General features: G+C 26.3%; 1 protein-coding gene across 1 annotated transcript; it reads right to left on the reverse strand.

The window, feature by feature from the left end:
- Positions 1-1,729: 1,729 nt before the first annotated feature.
- Positions 1,730-20,197, reverse strand: LOC112601079 (fatty acid synthase). The gene is made up of 25 exons (XM_025348501.1): positions 20,115-20,197; positions 16,841-17,076; positions 16,604-16,756; positions 13,621-13,794; positions 12,530-12,969; positions 12,025-12,453; positions 11,809-11,946; positions 11,510-11,740; positions 10,698-11,422; positions 10,377-10,638; positions 9,381-9,741; positions 9,127-9,306; positions 8,819-8,970; positions 8,588-8,755; positions 7,907-8,191; positions 7,629-7,828; positions 6,086-6,623; positions 5,847-6,026; positions 5,591-5,789; positions 5,202-5,528; positions 4,877-5,124; positions 2,646-3,629; positions 2,330-2,590; positions 2,017-2,262; positions 1,730-1,939 (listed from the first exon to the last, which is right to left on the reverse strand). The coding sequence occupies exons 2-25, from the start codon at positions 17,055-17,057 to the stop codon at positions 1,826-1,828; spliced, it is 7,212 nt and encodes a 2,403-aa protein (XP_025204286.1). The 5' UTR covers positions 17,058-17,076; positions 20,115-20,197; the 3' UTR covers positions 1,730-1,825.
- Between the last annotated feature and the right edge of the window lie 27 nt (positions 20,198-20,224).

A 20,224-nucleotide genomic window follows, 5' to 3' on the forward strand; every position in this document is an offset into this window, starting at 1 on the left:
TTTTTGTTTTTAAAAACTACATAGGCAGGAATCCTGAAATTGCGGCTTTAATAAATATACCTAAACCAAAATAGATTATAAATCACATTTTATAGTATTAAAGATCAACAGTATATAGGCTTAATAGGTTTAACTTGTATATGTAAAAGTTGAGTATGTTTATAGGTTATAATGGTTTTATAGGGTGTATCAAAATTAGTATTGGAGTTTCAGAAAACTTTATTATTAAAACTGTAAATCCAAAAAAAACAATTTTTGAACCTATTCTCCACATATTATCTTATGTTGTATGTTATGAGAGGGTACTCCTCTAGAATAATTCTCATAATACCTAACCAATATTCAACATTCAACCGGATTTTAAACCTTTGTAGAACACGAGTCTCTGATGAAAAACTTTTAGAAATCACGGCCCCCTCTTATAAATTTATTTTAGAATACCTTTTTTATATAAAATATCTCACGATTAACTTTATGTGAAATACGTACCTCTGACATGATAGCGTCGCGAACTGAATAATAATTGTTAACTTGAATAATTTTTATCGTATAATTACTATTGTACTAAAAATTAAAATATAAATTGATATTCTTATTTACAATTAATATTTTTGTTAACCGTTAACCTATCTCTACCACAACACACAAAATTATATGCATTTAATATTTTAATGATATCTAACAGGAAATGTTAGATAAAAAATATGAACAAATATTAGTAATATTTAAGTATAAATTTCGTTTTCATAAGTTATTAGCAAAAGAAATATAAAAATGGTGTTTTATGTCATTAAATATTATAATAACGAATAATTGTTTTGAATTTTTAAAATATTTACATAAAAGTATTTGGATTTATACAAATACGTCCAATACAGTATTTAAAATATTTACTTTATTTTATAATTATAAGCTATTTTGTGATCTAATGTGTGTTTAAACACAATTGGGATACTTATATTTAGGATAAATTACGACTACCTGAATTCGGGACGCAATCGAGTAACTCCAAGACTTTCAGCTACTTCGGTATCAATTATGTCAATGTGGTTAGGGACCCAAATCCGTTAAATTAACTGATTGAGATAATTGATAGCTAAACTATGATTTAATTTGAAAAATCAAAGGAGTTAAATAATATGGATCTAAAAGGGTTGGATACTAAGGATTGTAGACATAGAATAAAGTCAAATAAGCGATTAGATATTTATTTGGAGGGCTTAATTTATATTAACCAAGTGGGCTTCGTGTATAATTTTGCGGTAAAGGAGTACGAAAGGTGGAGCAGATTATTTGTAAAAGAGATATGTTGTTCAAGAATGCGTTAGAGATTCTGCAAGATATTTTCATAATTTCAAAACTGTGCACGGACAAAGCCATGCGGAATATAGCTATTGGTATAGAATATAATAATAAAATCATGTCGTGCATGGGTTGCTAAGGGCAACCAATCTAGGAACGTAGTAAATATGTAATGCAAAATAATAACTTTAAACGTTACAACAAAAAATTTACATTATCACGAAAAAAATTTTATTTAGGCCTAAAATATAACTGTATAAAAATATATATATAGTAGTTAATAGCCTTGAAAACTATCTGTCAATTTCATCTATCATAACAGATGATAAAATAAATTATAAATTGGATAGGTATTTATTAGATTTAACAACTGTTTAAAAGAGCAAGGTAAAAAATAAAATAAAATCTCAAAAAACTTATTTCAGTCCAATTATTGTGTTTCTGTTTCTATTTTTTTTTTTATTATTATAATTATTATTTAAATAAATAAATTGATTGAATATAATTCTTAAATAATGACTATTTATAAATCTTTAGATGACGAGGACTTCGAAATAAGTTCAGCTACTTTTTTATTTTCTAATATTGAATAATGATTTCCTTCAATAAAGTGTACCACGACTGCCGATTTAAAATACTATTGACATAAAAAATAAATAAAAACAATTATGTTGATTTTATGAACAAAATAATTATTTTACAATGAAAATATACCTCCGAGAGTCCATAATCTTCAGATATTGGTAAAACATGTTCGGTGGGGCGTATTAATAGAGCACGAGTTTTTAAGCTACCATCTGGTTTTTCATCATAATTAAGGATTGCTTTTAATTTAACATAAGCACTGGTTAATAATTGTTTTTGATAATTTTTACTATATGCAGCATCTTCAGGGGATTTATTAATGAAATAATTTAAACGTTCTTCCCATGAACTGAGTTGGTACAGTTCATTTGTAAGCTAAAACAAAAGTACAAAAAAAATATTTATACTTAACTATATTTTCAAACAAATTAATTTAACTTACTTCAATTTTTTTGTGAGGCCAAACTAGATCAAGGAATCTCACAATTAGTTGTACTTGAATTTCTTGGTCCTGTGACTTATCTCCATGAATTGCTATTTTAGTGGTCATTTTCAAAAATTGTGGAGCGCTATCAATCAACCACAATTTACCGGAACGATTATTTTTTTCCAGTAATTTTAAAACCTCGATGGCAATAAGCCCACCAAATGAATAGCCCACAATTAAAAATTCTTGATCAGCTGATAATCGTTGTTCAATTAACTGCAATAAAATACGTTTGAGTCAAAGTTAAATTATATTTAAAGCTTTTACTTACTGTATAATGACTAGCAGCCATTTCTTCAATAGAATTTGCAGTGCCAAGAATATCATATTGTAAACATAAGACTTGCATGTTTAAATTTACAGACAAAGGTTCCATAATTGATGCTATGCCTTCAAGGCCGGGTATAACGAATAACGTGGGTAGTTTGGTTGTAGGTTGTTCGACTACAGAACCATCTTCACATAAAGATGGAATGCGCATCACTAAATTATAAGCAGAAGATTCTTCTCCTACAGCTCGCATGAGATATTTTAATCCTACATCAGGCAATTCAGTAACTGACTTTAGTTCAACATCGGTTTTTTTTTCTTTATCATCCGAAGATCCAATTTCTTGCAATTTTGCAAATGTCATACTTCTGATGTCTTGAGGCGTTAAAAATACTTCAAATTGTCTTTCCAATGTTTGTTTAATCTCAACAGCCATCATTGAATCCATACCCAATTCTGCTAAGGTTGAATGTAAACTAATTGTTTTTAAATCTCTAAGACCCAGTATATTAATTACAGTATCAACAATAGTTCCTGCGTTACTACTGGATGCACGTTTTTCTGCAACTACCATGCTCGAGACAATAGGGTGTTTTTTTTGAGTTAGGAAATTATCCAATATTTCTAAACAGTTGCTAATTTTTTGTTGTAAAGTACCACCGATAACTACTTCTTGATTGTCTTCAGCCATATCAGCCACAAGTCCCACTTCACCAACAGCTCCCCATTCAATTGCCAAGGCTGGTAATCCTTCCGAATGACGAGTTTCACATATTCTTTCCATTACCGAATTGGACATACCATAATTAGTTTGACCAGCGTTACCATAACCACAACTTACGCTCGAAAATATTACAAAATGTTTTAACTTGGGACACATTGTTCTAGAATATTTATCAAGCAACGATGTAGCAATAGATTTTGGTCCAGCTGATGCTTTGAAATCTTCTTCTGTTTGATTTTCAAACATTGCATCTTTCAAAACCTATACAAAAATAGTCAATATAAATTATTACATGTAATAAATAAATTAAAAAAAAAAAATATTAAAACAAAAATATAATATATATATTTAACAATTTGTATTTAAGCTACACTCTAGTTAAAATGTAAGTTATCAATATTGCCTAAAGTCAGTGCCGGATTGGCCAAATGAGACAGTAGGAATAGTTTTACCGAGCCTCAGGTTTTCTAATGCCGTCGGGCTGAACTATGTATATTTATAGCATAAAAACTTTAAACTAAAATAATATAATAATTACTTTAAAAAAAAGATATATTTAGGTTTTATTATAATTTTCTTGTAAAATGGTAGGAAATATAGGTTATTAACTTATCACTACTTAATTACTAGGCGATATTATTTATCTTAAGATATATATAAAAAAAAATACATTTCATTTCAATATAAAAAGTTTAGTTTTAAATTTTTGAAAGAAGTTATCCAAATATTAGTCTTAATAGTTTATATGTTTATGAAAGACTGAATGTTTAATGTTTTCAAAAGTATATGGTGATTAATTATAAATTAAAATTATACTAGTTTTTTGACAAAAAAGTTTTTTGCTTGGCAGTTGTTTAAAAAAATTGAAATAACTTTAATAACTTTAAATATAATAACTTTCTGCAAATAGTAGAAATTAAAAAAATTGTAGATAGCTTGAAATTAAAACTATGAAGAAACAAATTAATTAATAGATTAAATTTTTCAACAACAAAATATAGGTAAATGCATAAAAAAATATAATGTGTTGTAGTATATATTTAATAAACTAATTAATTTAAATTGTATTACATATATTTGTTATCATATTTTTTTCGATGGAATGTTAATTTTAGAGGAGCTAAGCCTTCCATCCAACTAGTTTACTTATAATCGGGTCGGTCAACTCTCACACTGGGCCGGTATCTACGGCCTCTGCTTAAACCATTTAGATTTAAAATGTTTTTAATTATTAATGTAATTCTATATCAACCTGCTGACATGACAAATCAATAGTTATAACTTATAATAAATAATAAAAACAGTATTTGAAGTATTAGAATATGATAACATTTATACATGGTTTGTCACTCAAGCCACTCAGGCCCGTATATAATATATTATAAGCACCACTCATGCAGTACTTGCTATAATAATGTGATTAAACTATATACCAAGTATATTTAAGTATTTAGCGTATTGATTAAAATATTTATGTTTATTAAAATATTCATAATTATTGTTCTTACTACGGCGAGATTGAAAATTGTAGAAACTGGTCCCAACTGATTTGCTTCGTTAAGTAATTGTTTAACTCCTTCTTCAGTAGTAATATCAGCAGTTGAAATTAATACGTTAGCTCCATAAGATTCCCATACGCGTTTTCTAAATGCTTGGTATCCATTACGTATACCTGTCCTTGTAGTAAGAACTATATTTCTCGAATTTCTTAAAACCATCCAGTCAGCCAATTCAAGACCAAAACCACCCAAACCACCTTTACATTATTTAATTTTAGTACAAACACTATATATTATATTACATAATATTATGTAAATGTATTATATCAATTACCGCAAATAATACAAGATGAATCCTTGTCAAACGTAACTCTTGGATATGCCATTACATTTAAAGCCTGTGGTTTAATAAGACGATCTTCTTCTTCATCTCGAATTTTTATCAATACTTTACCAATATGTTTACCTGCTGCCATGTACCTGAAAGCTGGTTCTACCTGATCGCTTTCAAAAACTGTACGCACTAATGGCCTTATCGCTCCAGAATCAATGTTTTCTTGTACTTGACGTTGAAAATTTTTCTTCCATTCACTTGGACTCTCAAACAATGTATCCAACATAACACCATGGAAACTTATTTCTTTCAAAAATAATTCCATACCTAAAAAAATGTATTAAGTTAAATTAAAATATTAAGTGTAGAAAATAAAGGTATTACTCAACCTAACATGCTGTTGTTGGCTAAATCAAATTTTCCTATTTCTAAAAATCGACCACCAGTCGCTAAACATCTCACTGAAGCTAAAAGTTTTTCTTCGGATAATGAATTCAATACTATATCAACTCCTTTGCCGTCAGTTTCCATCATTATCATTTGCTCAAATGATGAATCTCTTGAATTTCCAATATGGCTTTCAGGGATCTAGATACAAAATATTTAACAAACATTCTGTTATTCCTTTTTTTCAGTTACATTTACCTGTGGGAAATGGGTTTTGATAAACTCCCTTTTTTCTGCTGTTCCGACTGTTGTGAAAATTTCACATTCATAATAAAGTGCTATAGTTAAAGCAGCTTGACCAACTCCACCAGTTCCAGCGTGAATAAGTATTGAATCACCACGTTTCATTCGACCACTTACAATTAAAGCATATATTACCTTAAGAAAATAAAAACGTTAATAATTATATCAATTAAACATAAACTTGAAACTCTTACTGTTCCATAAACTACTGGTACAGTTGCTGCATCTTCTAATGACCAACTATCCGGTACTTTCCATGCTAAATATGGATCATAATAAAGTATATTTGATAAAGCTCGTGACGTAATCATTCCCATAAGTCTCTCGCCACTCTCGGTGCGACCAGAATATTCAAAAGCGATTACACTGTCTTGATTAATACGACCTCTTGCTATAACTTCAGGTGCTAGCTTAGCGGTAGCTAACATTATATCTCTGAAGTTCAAAGCAGTATAATAAACATGCAATAAATTCGATTCAGCTGGTGGTTTTGTAAATGGAACAATAGAGCCCTCAAACCATTTCAAAGAAGACAAATCACCACGAATTGAGCTATTAACATAATGATGTTGAACTTCAATTAAGGATGGAGGTTCTAGCAATAAATGTCTGTATGATCCCCAAACTTTATTCTTGTAAACATTTAATATTAAATCTTTCTTTAATTGTGTTTTGTATAAAGGTTCATTTAAAGAAAAACTTGGTGCAGATTTATCCATTATAAATATACATCTAAAACAAAAAGTAAAATAAATATTAATACAATATAATGTATTAAATAATTAATGTAGGTATAGTTTAATATTAATTCAATAAATGGCATCAGGGAATGGGTATTTTTATACGTAGCTAGAAATTGAGAACTCTGGGGGCATTCAATTATACTACTGCTTATAGATTTATATTTGTATGCCTTTAATATTACATTTAGGTAATGTAAGATCCGTGTAGAAACCATATACAGTCGTCACTCGTTAATTCGAACCTCGATAATTCGAAAAACTCCATGAATCGAACTAAACGCTAAGTCCCCTGAGAAAACCTCTATAATTAGAAGAAAATGCATGTATTCCGGTCCCCTTGATAATTCGAAATGTCTGACGGTGGGACACACTCTACAATTTGAATTTTTATTCCATAACCCTCTATAATTCGAATTTCCTTAAACGCGATTATATGTAAGTTCATATGCATGTACAAATACTTCTTATTAAAAAAATTAATACATATATTACACATAGAATTATCAATTATTTAGGCGGAAACGCGGTAAATACTTGTTAGGTTAAAACTAAACGGAAAAACTAATAAGTTTTATTTTTTATCACATATCCAATATTTAATATATTTATCCACTATGTATTTATCAAAATATTTCATGTAACAACTTTAGTATCCTATTATTTGTTAATATATTAAATAAACTAAAAATAAATTAAAAACATATTTAATCAATAAATTTTAAATGCCATATGCCCATATACATATAACCATAAACTTTTACTATTAAATATAGTCATGTATATAACATTATGAAAGTTTTTGGGGGTTCTTTTAAAAAAAAATCTGTTAAAACTGTAACAATTAAAAAATATACTAAAACAGTGTTTAGTTATTTTCAATTAAATTTAATAAAAAAACATTTTAAATAATATATATTAATTTGTTTTATAATAAAAATTTAAATTAATAATTGTTGAGTTCAAAAAACATTATATTCCCATATACATTACATACCTAACTCTTTCACCGCCTGGTTCTTTTCTTATACAATTTAGAAATCCAATTATACCATTACTAGGATCTTCGCCGACAAGAACAATTTTTTGATTTACAGAAGCATCATCAGCTTTTAATAATTTTTGTAATACAGGTACCCACGAAAATTCTGTGCTCGATATTTTAACAATAATTGGTACAACGTTTTGCTCCAAAGGCTATAATGATTTTTACAATATAAAATTATATAATATATCTTAATATTTTATTAATTAATTAGGTATTATGTTTCATACCTTTCTAACAAGCATTAATCGTTCTTGTTCTAAGAAAACATCTAGACAAACTTCCACAGAATCTTGCGAGTATTCGGCATTTAATTTCTCACGTGTTAGTAAAAATCCACCTGGTTTAAGAGTGGCATAAACTTGTTCCAGGAATTTAGAATCTTGTAAAACTTCTGATCCAACAGCGAATAACACCGATTGATCTGTAGCCAACTTTTTATCTTCCACGGTTATATTGGATCCTATTTCTTTCAATTGAGGGTGAGTTCCGTCAGATAAAATAGATACTTCTGGCTAAAAATATATTTACGTGTATACTAGTATATACTTATAAATACACAATCTAAAAATACATTTTATTTAAACACAGAAATAATTAATTATGCAAGCAACGTCACCCTTAACAAAATTATGAAATCTATAAATGAATTAAAAATAAATCTGTTCATATCATCAAACTTCTAATCATTTAAAAATTATTGTGATTCCATACTTGTTAGTTGTTACTATACAGATGTTAGTATTATTATTACTATACTGTATATTATATTTCATTGTTTTTTTTTTTTTAATTATTAGACTTATTACATTTATTATTATTTCTTATACAAATATGTAATTGGGCCTTGCTCATTTAAAACTTAAATAAATATATAAGTACATGAGTAAAAAATAAATATAACTTCAAACCTGTATGAGTGGTAGGTCAGCTAAAGTATCAAGAATGGTAGGGCTAAGAATTTGTACATCCGGATTAAAATTTTTATTTAAAACTTCTACAGTTTTTATTTTAATTCCTACGAAGTTTTCAATAACTATATGCAAAGATATGCGCACTATTTCTTCCAATGTATAACCCTGCAAATATAATAAAGATTTAATTATTTGCTGTGGTTTATTTATTAGTTTATTTCTATTTACTGTTTCAATAATGTTTGGAACAAAAATATATTTCTCTAAAACTGGATCAGCTAATGGCTTCCTTTTAGCAATTACATTTGCGTGAAGTCCTCGAATTTCTACGCCACCAGATTGAATAAGATCTATTTCCGGGTACACGTAAACAGGCAACTCTGAAATTTAACAACGAAATACATATTACGTATAAAAACTTATTTAATTATTTAAAATAATATGCGATCTATACATAAAATGAACTCTAATATATAATATACATAATGATTAAAAGTTGGAAACTTATAATATATAATTAGTAATATATTTATTACCTGGTTTATCTTCTGGGAGAGTTTGTATTATTGTAGCGTGTTTTTTCACATTAATAAAAAGTTTCTGTAATGAAGTAGGCACAAAAAGTGATCTTGTGTCTTCTCTTAATATTTGAATTTGTAACATATTATCCATGAATGCAACCCAATTATTAAACCACCCAACTCTTCCAACAGTAACTAATCAAACAAACAAACAAACAAAACCCATTAACAAATATAAATAACAACTTGATATTATTATTTAAGATTACCATCAAGATTAACTCGATTTAAACTTCTAAACAATCCTTTATAATTATAGCCTCGAAGTCTTAATTCTTTGTAAATATCCTTTACAGTCAAATCTGTATCATTAGGTTCATTTGGATGTGGAGGCATATCAATCATTTCGTTGTTAACATCGGTAGGAATGTACAAACGACCAGTAACTACTGGCGCACCACTTTCAACTACTTCAAAGGTACCACTGCCTTTTTGTACCATTACAATAAACTCTACATTTCCATCTTTTGGAATATTAGTTGCTCGTTGAAAACGAACATTCTCAAATACAACTGGTACTTCAGAATACAGTTCTCCTCGCATCAAAGCAAGTGTTTCCCATGCCATTACCTATTAAATTAATAAAAGTATAAGTATGATTTGATAAACAAACAAAATACTGATAAAAGGTGGATTTAAAAAAATTATTGTAGCTTATTATTTTATTTAAATGAACAAATGAATAATAAACCTACTACAAAATATATCAATACAACGAAACTAATGGTTTTGGTAACTAATACGTCATTTTTAAAAGATAAAATGTGTGTTTTTCTTTTTTATGTTGGGTTTATATTTAATGTATACGTATACATATATGAATATAAAATGTGTTTTCCTTTAATAACACGAAAAATAATAAATATTTTGTGAAGTGTATGGTCTGTTTAGTTCACTTTGAATGAAATTACTGGTTTAAGAAACATGAACTATCATAACACAATAATTAACTCACTTTAAGTTATAATATAAGCTAATTGAGAACTTTTGAAACATAAACATTATTGCTAATAAATGTAATTTTAATTAAAATAAAAAATTTTGAAATAATAGCTAACACAAAAACGAAATGATATGAAGTAATTATTTATCTATAAATTATAAAAGTATAGAAAAAAAATATTTTGAATGGTTTATAATATAATTTATTAAATAGTTCTAAAAATCATTAAAAATGAACTATGTAATTAAAAATATGTAGGTACCAAATATCCAGTTGCTGGGAATAGATTTCTTCCGTCAATCACGTGACCAGATAAATACTCAAATTCGTCATCTTTCAACGAAATTGAAATATTTCGTTCACCAGATTTGATTTTGTCTTGAACACGATACATTGTCACGTACCAATCTTCTGAATGCTCCCATCGTACTAAAGGTGCAATCATTGGAGTACCCCGACTAACCGGAAATTCGATGTCCGGATAAAGTTTACTGATTTTTGGATTGAGGCCAGCTTCAAATATTCTTCATAAAATGAAAATAATTAAAGTATATAACAAAAATATTATAATTATTTTTCTTACTTTCCAAAAGCTGACAGTAGATAATCAAGTCCATCTTTATGATTCCTGGAAGCTAAGTCTACATTGGTAATATTTATTTTAGGTGATCGATTCAATACCTCTTGGAGAACACCGTGTGGAGCTAATTCAATCAATACAGACCCCTTTGGCACATGTTCAAACGCTTCTTCAAATAATACACTATTTAGTAAACTATTTGCACAATATTCGGCAGAACAATATTTTGCTTTATCTTCGCTCCATTGTTCATCTGGTATTGATGTACTTATCCATTTTCCTGACCGTAATTTAGGATTTGTCATAATATTTTTTAGATATTTTAATAATGACGGGATTGCTTTATTAATAAATGTTGAATTATATGGTATATTTAGCACATTTATTATTTGCGTTGAAATGTCTTTTGATTTTAATTTAAGTATAAATTGTTCAACTGATTCTTTTAAACCAGATATCGTACAACTATCTTGCGAGTTATGCCAAGCCACTTCAACATTTGTTGGGAGTAAATCTTTAATTTGATTATATCCAATACCAACAAATGCCATTGCACCTAAAGGAATCTTAGAATTTAATATAGCTACGCCAAAGTAATAAGCTGCTTTGATAGTCTGTTCAGATGATAAACAACCATCAGCATATGCACATAATAATTCACCAAATGAATGTCCAATGATAATGTCTGGAGTAATTCCAATAGTAATTAACATATCAAACAAAGCAATCTAAATTTAATTTTAAATAAATTAAAAATTTTATACTTCTAAATTTAAATTCAAACATTTTTTAGAGCATAAAAATTAAATATTTACTTGCATAGCTGCAATTCCCACAAATGAGTTAACTGTATCGTTTAATATATTAGGATCTGTACTAGTAATTATTTTTAATAAGTCAATACCAAATTCTTTTAAAACGTTATGACTCTTTAAAATTGATTCATTGAAAATTGGTAATTTCATCAATGATGTACCCATTTCAGTCCACTGAGAACCCATTCCAGAAAATACAAAACACACAGGACGTGGTTCTCCGGAATAATACTAAATAAAATACACTTATAATTAATAATTTTAAAAATATTTAAAAAAAATAAATATGACTTATTTACTTGGAAATCTATCGAATGGTTTGCTTTAAAATCTTTTTTTATGATAGTAAATCCTCTGTAAATATGACCAGGAATTTGCTCTGCTTGAACATCGTGTAATAAACGAACATATTCTTTATCCAATGGTCTTGAAAAGAACTGAAATTTAAAATAAAATTATACATCAATATATAATTAAAACATTTTGTATTGATTAAATAAAATTATATGACTTGCATCGTTTAATATAGTAGTTACAGCTTCTTCAGTTCTACCAGATGCTACAACCAATCTAGGCAAATCGTCTTCAGGTGCCCCATTGTTAATTTTATTTTTATTATTCCAATTAAGTAATACGTGACAATTAGCACCACCAAAACCAAATGAATTAATACCGACTAAACCACCATTCCAAGGTGTTTTATCAGCCACCACATTTATACGACCATTAAAAAATGCTGTAATGTCCTGTCTTGGAGTGTTAAAATTAATGTTTGGAGGTATAAACCCAGTTTCCATAGCTATGATAACTTTGGCTACAGAACATAAACCAGAAGCAGGTTCCGAATGGCCAATATTAGATTTTACAGAACCAATCAATAACGGTTCTGTACGACCAGGACAAAACACATTTTCTAGAGCTTTCACTTCTTCTGGATCGCCGACCTATGTTTAGTTAAAATTACAATATAAACATTAAGTATAAATTAAATATATTATTAAATATTAAATTTGAATATACTTTAGTTCCAGTTCCATGTGCTTCTACCCAAGCTAAAGTACTTGGATTTATTTCACATTCTTCGTAAAACTCTTCTAATAATCTTTGTTGTAATGGTCCTGAAGGATAAGTTATTCCTTGTTCTTTATACCCATCACAGTTTGTTTTAGCGTGCACAACTTTTGCATACACTCGTTTAGCATTTTTCGCCTTTTGTAAGTACAGAACACAAACTGCCTCTGATCTAACATATCCATTAGCTGCTTCGTCAAAAGATTTACATCTACCGTCCGCACAGAGTACACCCAAACGTGCAAATTGTAGAGATACATATGGATGAAGACACAAGTTACAACCTCCAACAAGTGCAGAATCACAATGTCCATCTCGAATCGCCTTATAAGCATGTTCCAATGCATATAAACTTGAAGAACAAGCAGAATCTACTGAATAACTAGGACCTATATAAATAAGAAAATTATAGTTTCGTTTTAAATATACAAAACAAATATCGTAATTATATATTTATAAATAATAATTTAAACAAAATATTTTTATTAAATATAATAAATATTTATCAATTGTAATTTATTCTATTCCATTAGTAATATATTAAGACTCCGCAAGTGCTGTCTCTATCTTTTAGACGTATAACACATCAAACTTAAATCTTAATTCAGCTTTGGCAAAACTAATTTTATGTTGTTACTTTTAGTACTAAAATGAGTTACTAAAAACTTGAAGATGAGAATATTTATCGTTTAATGAATCTCATTTTATTGATATCTACCTTTGAAAGAGAGTTATGAGCATTTTAAAATTATAATATTTTAACTATATCTATAACTGTGACTTTAATTTATTTACTAATATTCACTTTAAAATTAAAATATCAATGAACACTTACTAGCTTATCTAAAAAATTCTCTCCTTTAAATTTGATAATAGATTAATTCACTTATTCACTTTTATATTAAAACTAACAACTTAAAATTGGTTCTGTTGATTACAAATTTAATGCATACACTAGAAGTTAAGAAGACGGAGACAGCATATTATGAGAGTCCGTCGCCCTTAAATAAGAATTAAAAAAAAAATTAAATATTACTCACCATTTACTCCTAACCAATAAGATATCCTATTGGCAAGCATGGCTCGAGCACAACCAGTAAGTCCAAATCCATTAACTTGAAGTTTTTCATAAAACCAAGTTTTTTCTGACTCACTGAAGCAAGCTCCAACAAATACTCCTGTTTTTGATCCTTTTAATGACTTCGGAGAATTGCCTAAAATAACAACATCAAAAAATTGAATATTATTTTATTTTAAAACTTAAATATTATTAAAATTAATTTGGTGCACATTTTTAATAATTTTGAATTTTAGTGCTTTGTACACTATTATTGAACTTTGATTTAAAACAATTTAATTTCAAAATCACTAGACTTTTATCTTATGAAAATGTTTAATCATCTAGTGCAGAGGTCGGGAACCTATAGCTGCGGAGCCGCACGTGACTCCTATTATAACATGCAATGTGCGGCTCTTTGGAAAATTTATGAATACACCCAGACCCGTAAAATATAAATTATATTATATCTGAGATATTATCTTCTAGTCTATATTAACAATTACAATTTAAAAAAAATGTTAATTAAACCTGTGCGGCTCTTTGAACATTGTGGTTTAATAACTTATTTTTAAAAAAATGACTCTTTTTTTCAAAAAGGTTTTTGACGCCTGATTTAGTAGTACCTAAAACTAAACATCATATGATGCATGCGCGTTTTGAAAATAAAAATATCAATGATATAATTTAAGACAAAAATTAATAACTACAAATTCTTAAAATGCTTCCTCATATAACCTAACTATTAAAATTAAATTAAATATATTAGAAAAGACAATAAATTAAGTAAAATATTTCAAGTGTTTAAATTTTTTAAATAATTAATATGCATATCATAAAATATTCAAAGTAAAATAAGAAATTTTTTTCAGATAAAATATTTAACAATATTACTAAGAAAATATATTATATATATATATATATCCTTAGTACTTTTCTATTGGAACTTACACAATATTAAAATTAATTTTTTGATTTTATTATTAGGTTGGCTTGAAATCTTCTAAAGGGGCTAAACCTACATCCCTTATTTTTTCCAATAGTTATCAATCGTCTGTGGTGAAAATCAGACATAATTAAGCAATCCACCTGTAGTGAATTAGATACGGCATTTAGTGCATGGTCGTTGTTTTTTTGTACGTAAAAAATTGATAATTTGAGAGCTGTGTTTTAGTGTTTAGTAATCAATGTTATCAGTTACAACAACAAAGTATAACAAATAAAATCAAAGTTTAATATTAACGTTGTTATTTGTTACTTATGAAATAAGTTTTGTTCAAAATAAATCTTAATTTCTGAGAGGAGTGATGTATCATAAATGCATTAATTTTACAACGATATGTGTTTTTCACTTTTTTTGTCTGTAGACACTTTTTATAGTAGAAAAAAGTGTTTTGATTTTCAATCTCAATATATATTCTGGTAAGAAAATGAATCCAGTTGGTTATTTTTAAGAGGTAAATATTAAAAATTTCCAATGGTTTTTAAAATAACCCCAAAAATAAAAAAAATAAAAAAAAAAATAAGAAAAAACAGGAATTTTTATGTAAAAAAAGTTTTCAACGAAATCGATTTTTTTATCCTCTAAAAATTTAAAAATTAATAACCATACTTGACATTTTCACCAAATATTTTGATATTTTGATATTTTTTTAACGAGTGTTAATAAAAAAAAAAATTGTCATTCATAAAACTAGAAAATTTAAACAAGTTTATTCAAAAGTTGTTAGTGAAATTAAAAAAAAAAAGTCGACTAGAATACCTTGGTTAGGAATATTATAAACGTCTGAAAATTAAATTTTGACGAAATTATCAATTCACGTGTAAAATAATAATTTGTCAACACACAATTTTAATAATTTGTTTTAATTCAAAAACAAATAATCGGAGATACTTAAGATATTCACTAAATATTGTATTAACATTTTCTTACTAAAGCGTTTTTCGTATGCAAAAATTTATCATTAAACTCAAACTTATTAAATACATTACAGCAACTTACTCAATGATTAGGCAGTACCTTGGCACAACTACTGTACAGAAAATCCGTTATCTATTTTCCAACTTTTTTTATTTAGAAATGTCGAATTGGTATGTTGAAAAAATATTTATAATTTAAATAATCGATTGTAACAATATTCTTGTATGTGAGTATTATAAATACTTCATATTTCATATTATAAAAGTATCCACATACATATACTTAAAAAAGTATATTATTAATATTTTAACAATGTATAATTTTGTAGTAATATTAGTTATATTTTATTAGGGAAATCGTTTTCGTAATAAATTAATTTTTTTAAATATCTTTATGATATGTCTATTGCTGTTTTAAATTAATGTCTATTATTATTTGTCAAAAATATGCATTAATGTACTTTTACACATAATATTACACGTCTTATAGACATCTATTTAATAATATTTACATATGAATAAATGTCTTAAGGTTGTCTCGTTTAAACCTTATTTAAACATTTTATAAATATGTATTATTTTAATCTATAGAATCCATTCAAATACATCAATTAGACATATTTTTTGCATTTTATAGATTTAAAATGTTTACTGGGAACTGGAGAGATACAAAAATAAATTAAGAAATATGTTTGTTTATAATTCGATAATGTATATAAAGAACAAGTTACGTTGATAAAATGTATTTTTTTTTAATAGGTAGTTATTAATAGTTAAAATGTACGAGTTTATTCAGAATGCTCAATCATAATGAAGTAACTTCGAATTTCCGATAGTTTGTTTAATTTACAATTATTAACGCCATAATTTTTTCTTCAAATACTAAGTGACTGAGTATACTTGCATCGATTTTTTTCAAACACGCGCTCAATTACCACCAAATTTTCAAAGTGCCGAGCATTTATTTCAAATTCCCAACATTTTCAAATTATAGAAGATTTTAAGTATCAAGAGTTTACTGTATAGAATTATATTAAGTTTATTACCTGAGTCCACTATTGCCTCATATGATTTTTCCAAAATAATACGACACATAGGATCCATGGTATGTGCTTGTTTATAATGGACTCCAAAAAATGCTGCATCGAACTTATTTACTTGATTTAGTTTTCCAGTTCGCTGTGGGATTTCCGGGTGTTCTAAAATAATATAGGTATTAAGTAAATTTAAAATTAGGATATAGGTACCATAATTTGTAATTTAAATAATTTTCAATTTTTTACCAATTGTCCATCTTCTGTCATCTTCTGATATTAAGTCAACTTTATTGAAAAGTTTTTCGGCAAAATCTGGAAGACCGTCAGAGTTTGGAAAAGACCCGGAAAACCCTGATATAACGATTTCATCTCCAGGATCACATTTAACCAAACGGCGGCCGGCCTTTAATGCTATCTCCCTATCTGTTTTAATCTTAAGCTCGATGGCTTGTTGTCTCGACATATTGGTTTACCTAAAATTACTGAATTATTTTCATTAATGCCTAATACGCCAAAAACATAATGGATATAAGTACTCAGAAAAAACATTTGGTTCGATGTTAAAACACATGTTTATTCATTAAATTAATGGATCACAGGATGTGCTATTGATTTGCATATCGTACGATTGCTAAATAATATAGATATTCGTATAGGGTCGTTTATAGCCGTTTAAGGTCTTAAGGTTGTAGATCATTTAATCGACGGACGAATAATTTATGTTTTGTTATAGATAGCTCGTATACGATGTTTTAGAACTATAATATGCATTGAAATTATTTAAATCAGAATTATATTTTCTTACATAATAATTATAGAAGTGTATATACAGTGTAATGAGTTCTAAGTAAATTAAAATTAAAAAAAATTAAAACCAATATATGGAATAATAATTTAAGGAATACCCAAATCGTCTGATGATAGGTGTCTATCTATGCACTAATGATGACAGGAAGTATGGTAAATAATAATTTCAATATAAAACCAAAAACATTAAGAATCAAAATTAAATTATATTTGAATAGGTACGCCTATCTATAGACTATTATTGTTATTAGCTGGTAACAGGTATTTACTAATTTGTATACACTAATTAAGAACCTAGCACTTAACCTAAATGTTTATGAACTATCTACTTTTAGTACTTTTTAAGATATAAATTAATAATTATTAAACAATATATGGAAAATTAGTAAGTAGGTGTATTAAAATGTTATGTATTTTTTGATTAAAGTGTATAGATTGTTATCAAAAATATAACTGTTAAATAATTTTAAAAATCAAATTAAAGTATTTTAATCATTAAGTAGGGACATATCATTTTTATTCACGTAAAGTATCTACAATTTACATTTCAAAAACTCAATAAACAGGCAGGTATAAAACCATTAGCAGGTTAAAATTAAATTAAGTACCGAATAATTTTAATATTATAGATACATGTATTAAAAAAAAAAAAAAAATTGTATATGTTAACGCAATGCATATTATTATGTTCTATTATTTTCCTACGTTTACTCACCTAATTAAAAAATCAATTAGAAAATACGTAAACAATTAACTAATTCGAACCTACATAATTCTAAGACTCTTGAATAGTCTAAAGTAAGGTAGGATCAATATAATTATTAAATGATCTGTTAATTGTTATCAATCTAAACTTCTGAGTGTTTGTGTGACATATTAATATATTAAAAAATTGAGTAATTTGGATAATTTGTCATATTTAGTAGTATTATTTATACTAATCTGGCAATTTCAGACTTGTATTTTACAAATTAAACCATGACCAAGTACTAACTATTTATTTATTAAAAATCCAGATCATTATAGTTTCAATTCTAAACATGTTTATATTCTTACCTATTCTAATTAAAGTTTTTAAGTTTATATAGAAATCAAATAATGATTTTAAAATTAACAAGTTTTATGACTAGCTTAAAATTGTACACTTATAAATTTATCATTACTTACAATTTTTATGTAATTTAATGGTTTTTAGAAAATATGATACAAAAAAATAAATATTACTTTATACTTTTAATACACTTTGTTTAAATTTATTTTATTTAATGAAATTAACTTTGTTGTTATTTTAATTTATAATTCCTTAATCATTAAAATAAATAGGGTATCTATTTTTTATACAAATTACTTTTATTGATTTATTATTGTCAGGAATTTTTTGATATTTGTTTTATTTACTAAAATTAACTTTTTGTTTAGATTTTATCAATTAACAGGAGTAGGTTTGAGAAAAAACATCATTCATTACCTATCAAGGATAACAAAAAATTAATTAATAAATAATAATAATAATAATAATAAAACAAAACTATGTAAAAAATTGCTACTAAAATAATTAGGGAAGATCTTTTCCACAGACTATTATTGATGCCACTCAATATTAGAACAAAAAAATATAACACTCAAATATTTATAGTACAAAGTAGAGTATAAATAACTTTTTAAATAGTAAATTATTAACATAAGGGTATAGCCCATTAGTTTTTAATAAACAAACAAATATTTAACTCAAAAAAAAAACTATACATATGTAATTTTTTAACTTTTTTTACTAATTCATTTGTTACAACTACACATGTTTGTTTCCGAATAACAAAAAACGTATAACATAAAAAATTTGTACTCAGCAAAACCAGTAATGTGAATTAACTTAATATAAAATTTAAAAGCAAGAATATTATGTTTCAGTGTTGGTAATTTGTTAGTCATATTTTTTTAAGTTAATTCAATTTTTAAACCAGTTATGAATAAATAAAATATTGCATTTAAAATTAAAATACTGTAAAACAGTTAAATATGTAGGTATATTATGTTCTAACATTTTATTTTATAAAATTAAAATTAATAAATTTATTAATATTAAATCTTAAAACTTAATATCGGTTGTATTGAATACCAATTTGCTATGCTGTAGTTTTAAAATACTAAAATAACATATCCAATTTTATGCATTCTCTTAATAAAAAAACGCAAAAAAATAGAATTAACAAGATATAATTAAATAATTATAAGTAATAAATATTTAAATAATTGTCAATTAAAAATTTATTTAATGCAATCCTATAGCAGTCATAGTATAGATTATAGTCAAATTTAACCAAAGGACTATAAATAATTTTAAAATTAAATTAGGGTTTTATTTTATTTTTATTGTTCAGTACATAATCATATTTTAACTTTGTATAGATATATACCTTTTAAATAATAATAAAGTTAAGAAAATAAGATTGTCTTATACATTTTTTATATTTCTAAAATGAATTTAAAATTTTTACAATTAACTTGACGGTTTATCAATCCTATGCATATTATTTAAGAGTTAGTCAATTATGAAAAACAATTTTCAATCTAACCGATATTAAATCAAATAACATTTTGAAAATGTTAGGTATAGAAGTTTGACTATCAAAACACAAAATATGTTTTTATAAATAGATAAATATAAATAGTATAAGGAAATAAAAATAACGAATAAATATTATAAATAACTTACCGTTTAATGAAAAAAGAGAAATAAATAAAATGTCTTTAACCAAAACTGAACCAACAGTTACTGAAATTGTACCGAGTAGGTTCTCGGCAAACACAATGACAAACTTACTT

Source organism: Melanaphis sacchari, unplaced genomic scaffold (assembly GCF_002803265.2).
Source record: "Melanaphis sacchari strain LSU unplaced genomic scaffold, SCAv2.0 Contig74_pilon_pilon, whole genome shotgun sequence".
In the NCBI taxonomy this organism is placed as follows: Eukaryota; Metazoa; Arthropoda; class Insecta; order Hemiptera; family Aphididae; genus Melanaphis; species Melanaphis sacchari.

Bases quoted from the DNA above. Each gene is read 5' to 3' on its own strand.
- LOC112601079 (XM_025348501.1), bottom strand. From the start codon at position 17,057: ATGTCGAGACAACAAGCCATCGAGCTTAAGATTAAAACAGATAGGGAG. The intron at 11,423-11,509 runs GTAAATATTTAA...AATTAAATTTAG, and splicing joins TGGGAATTGCAGCTATGCAA to ATTGCTTTGTTTGATATGTT. The intron at 9,307-9,380 runs GTAATCTTAAAT...TTGTTTGATTAG, and splicing joins AAATCGAGTTAATCTTGATG to TTACTGTTGGAAGAGTTGGG.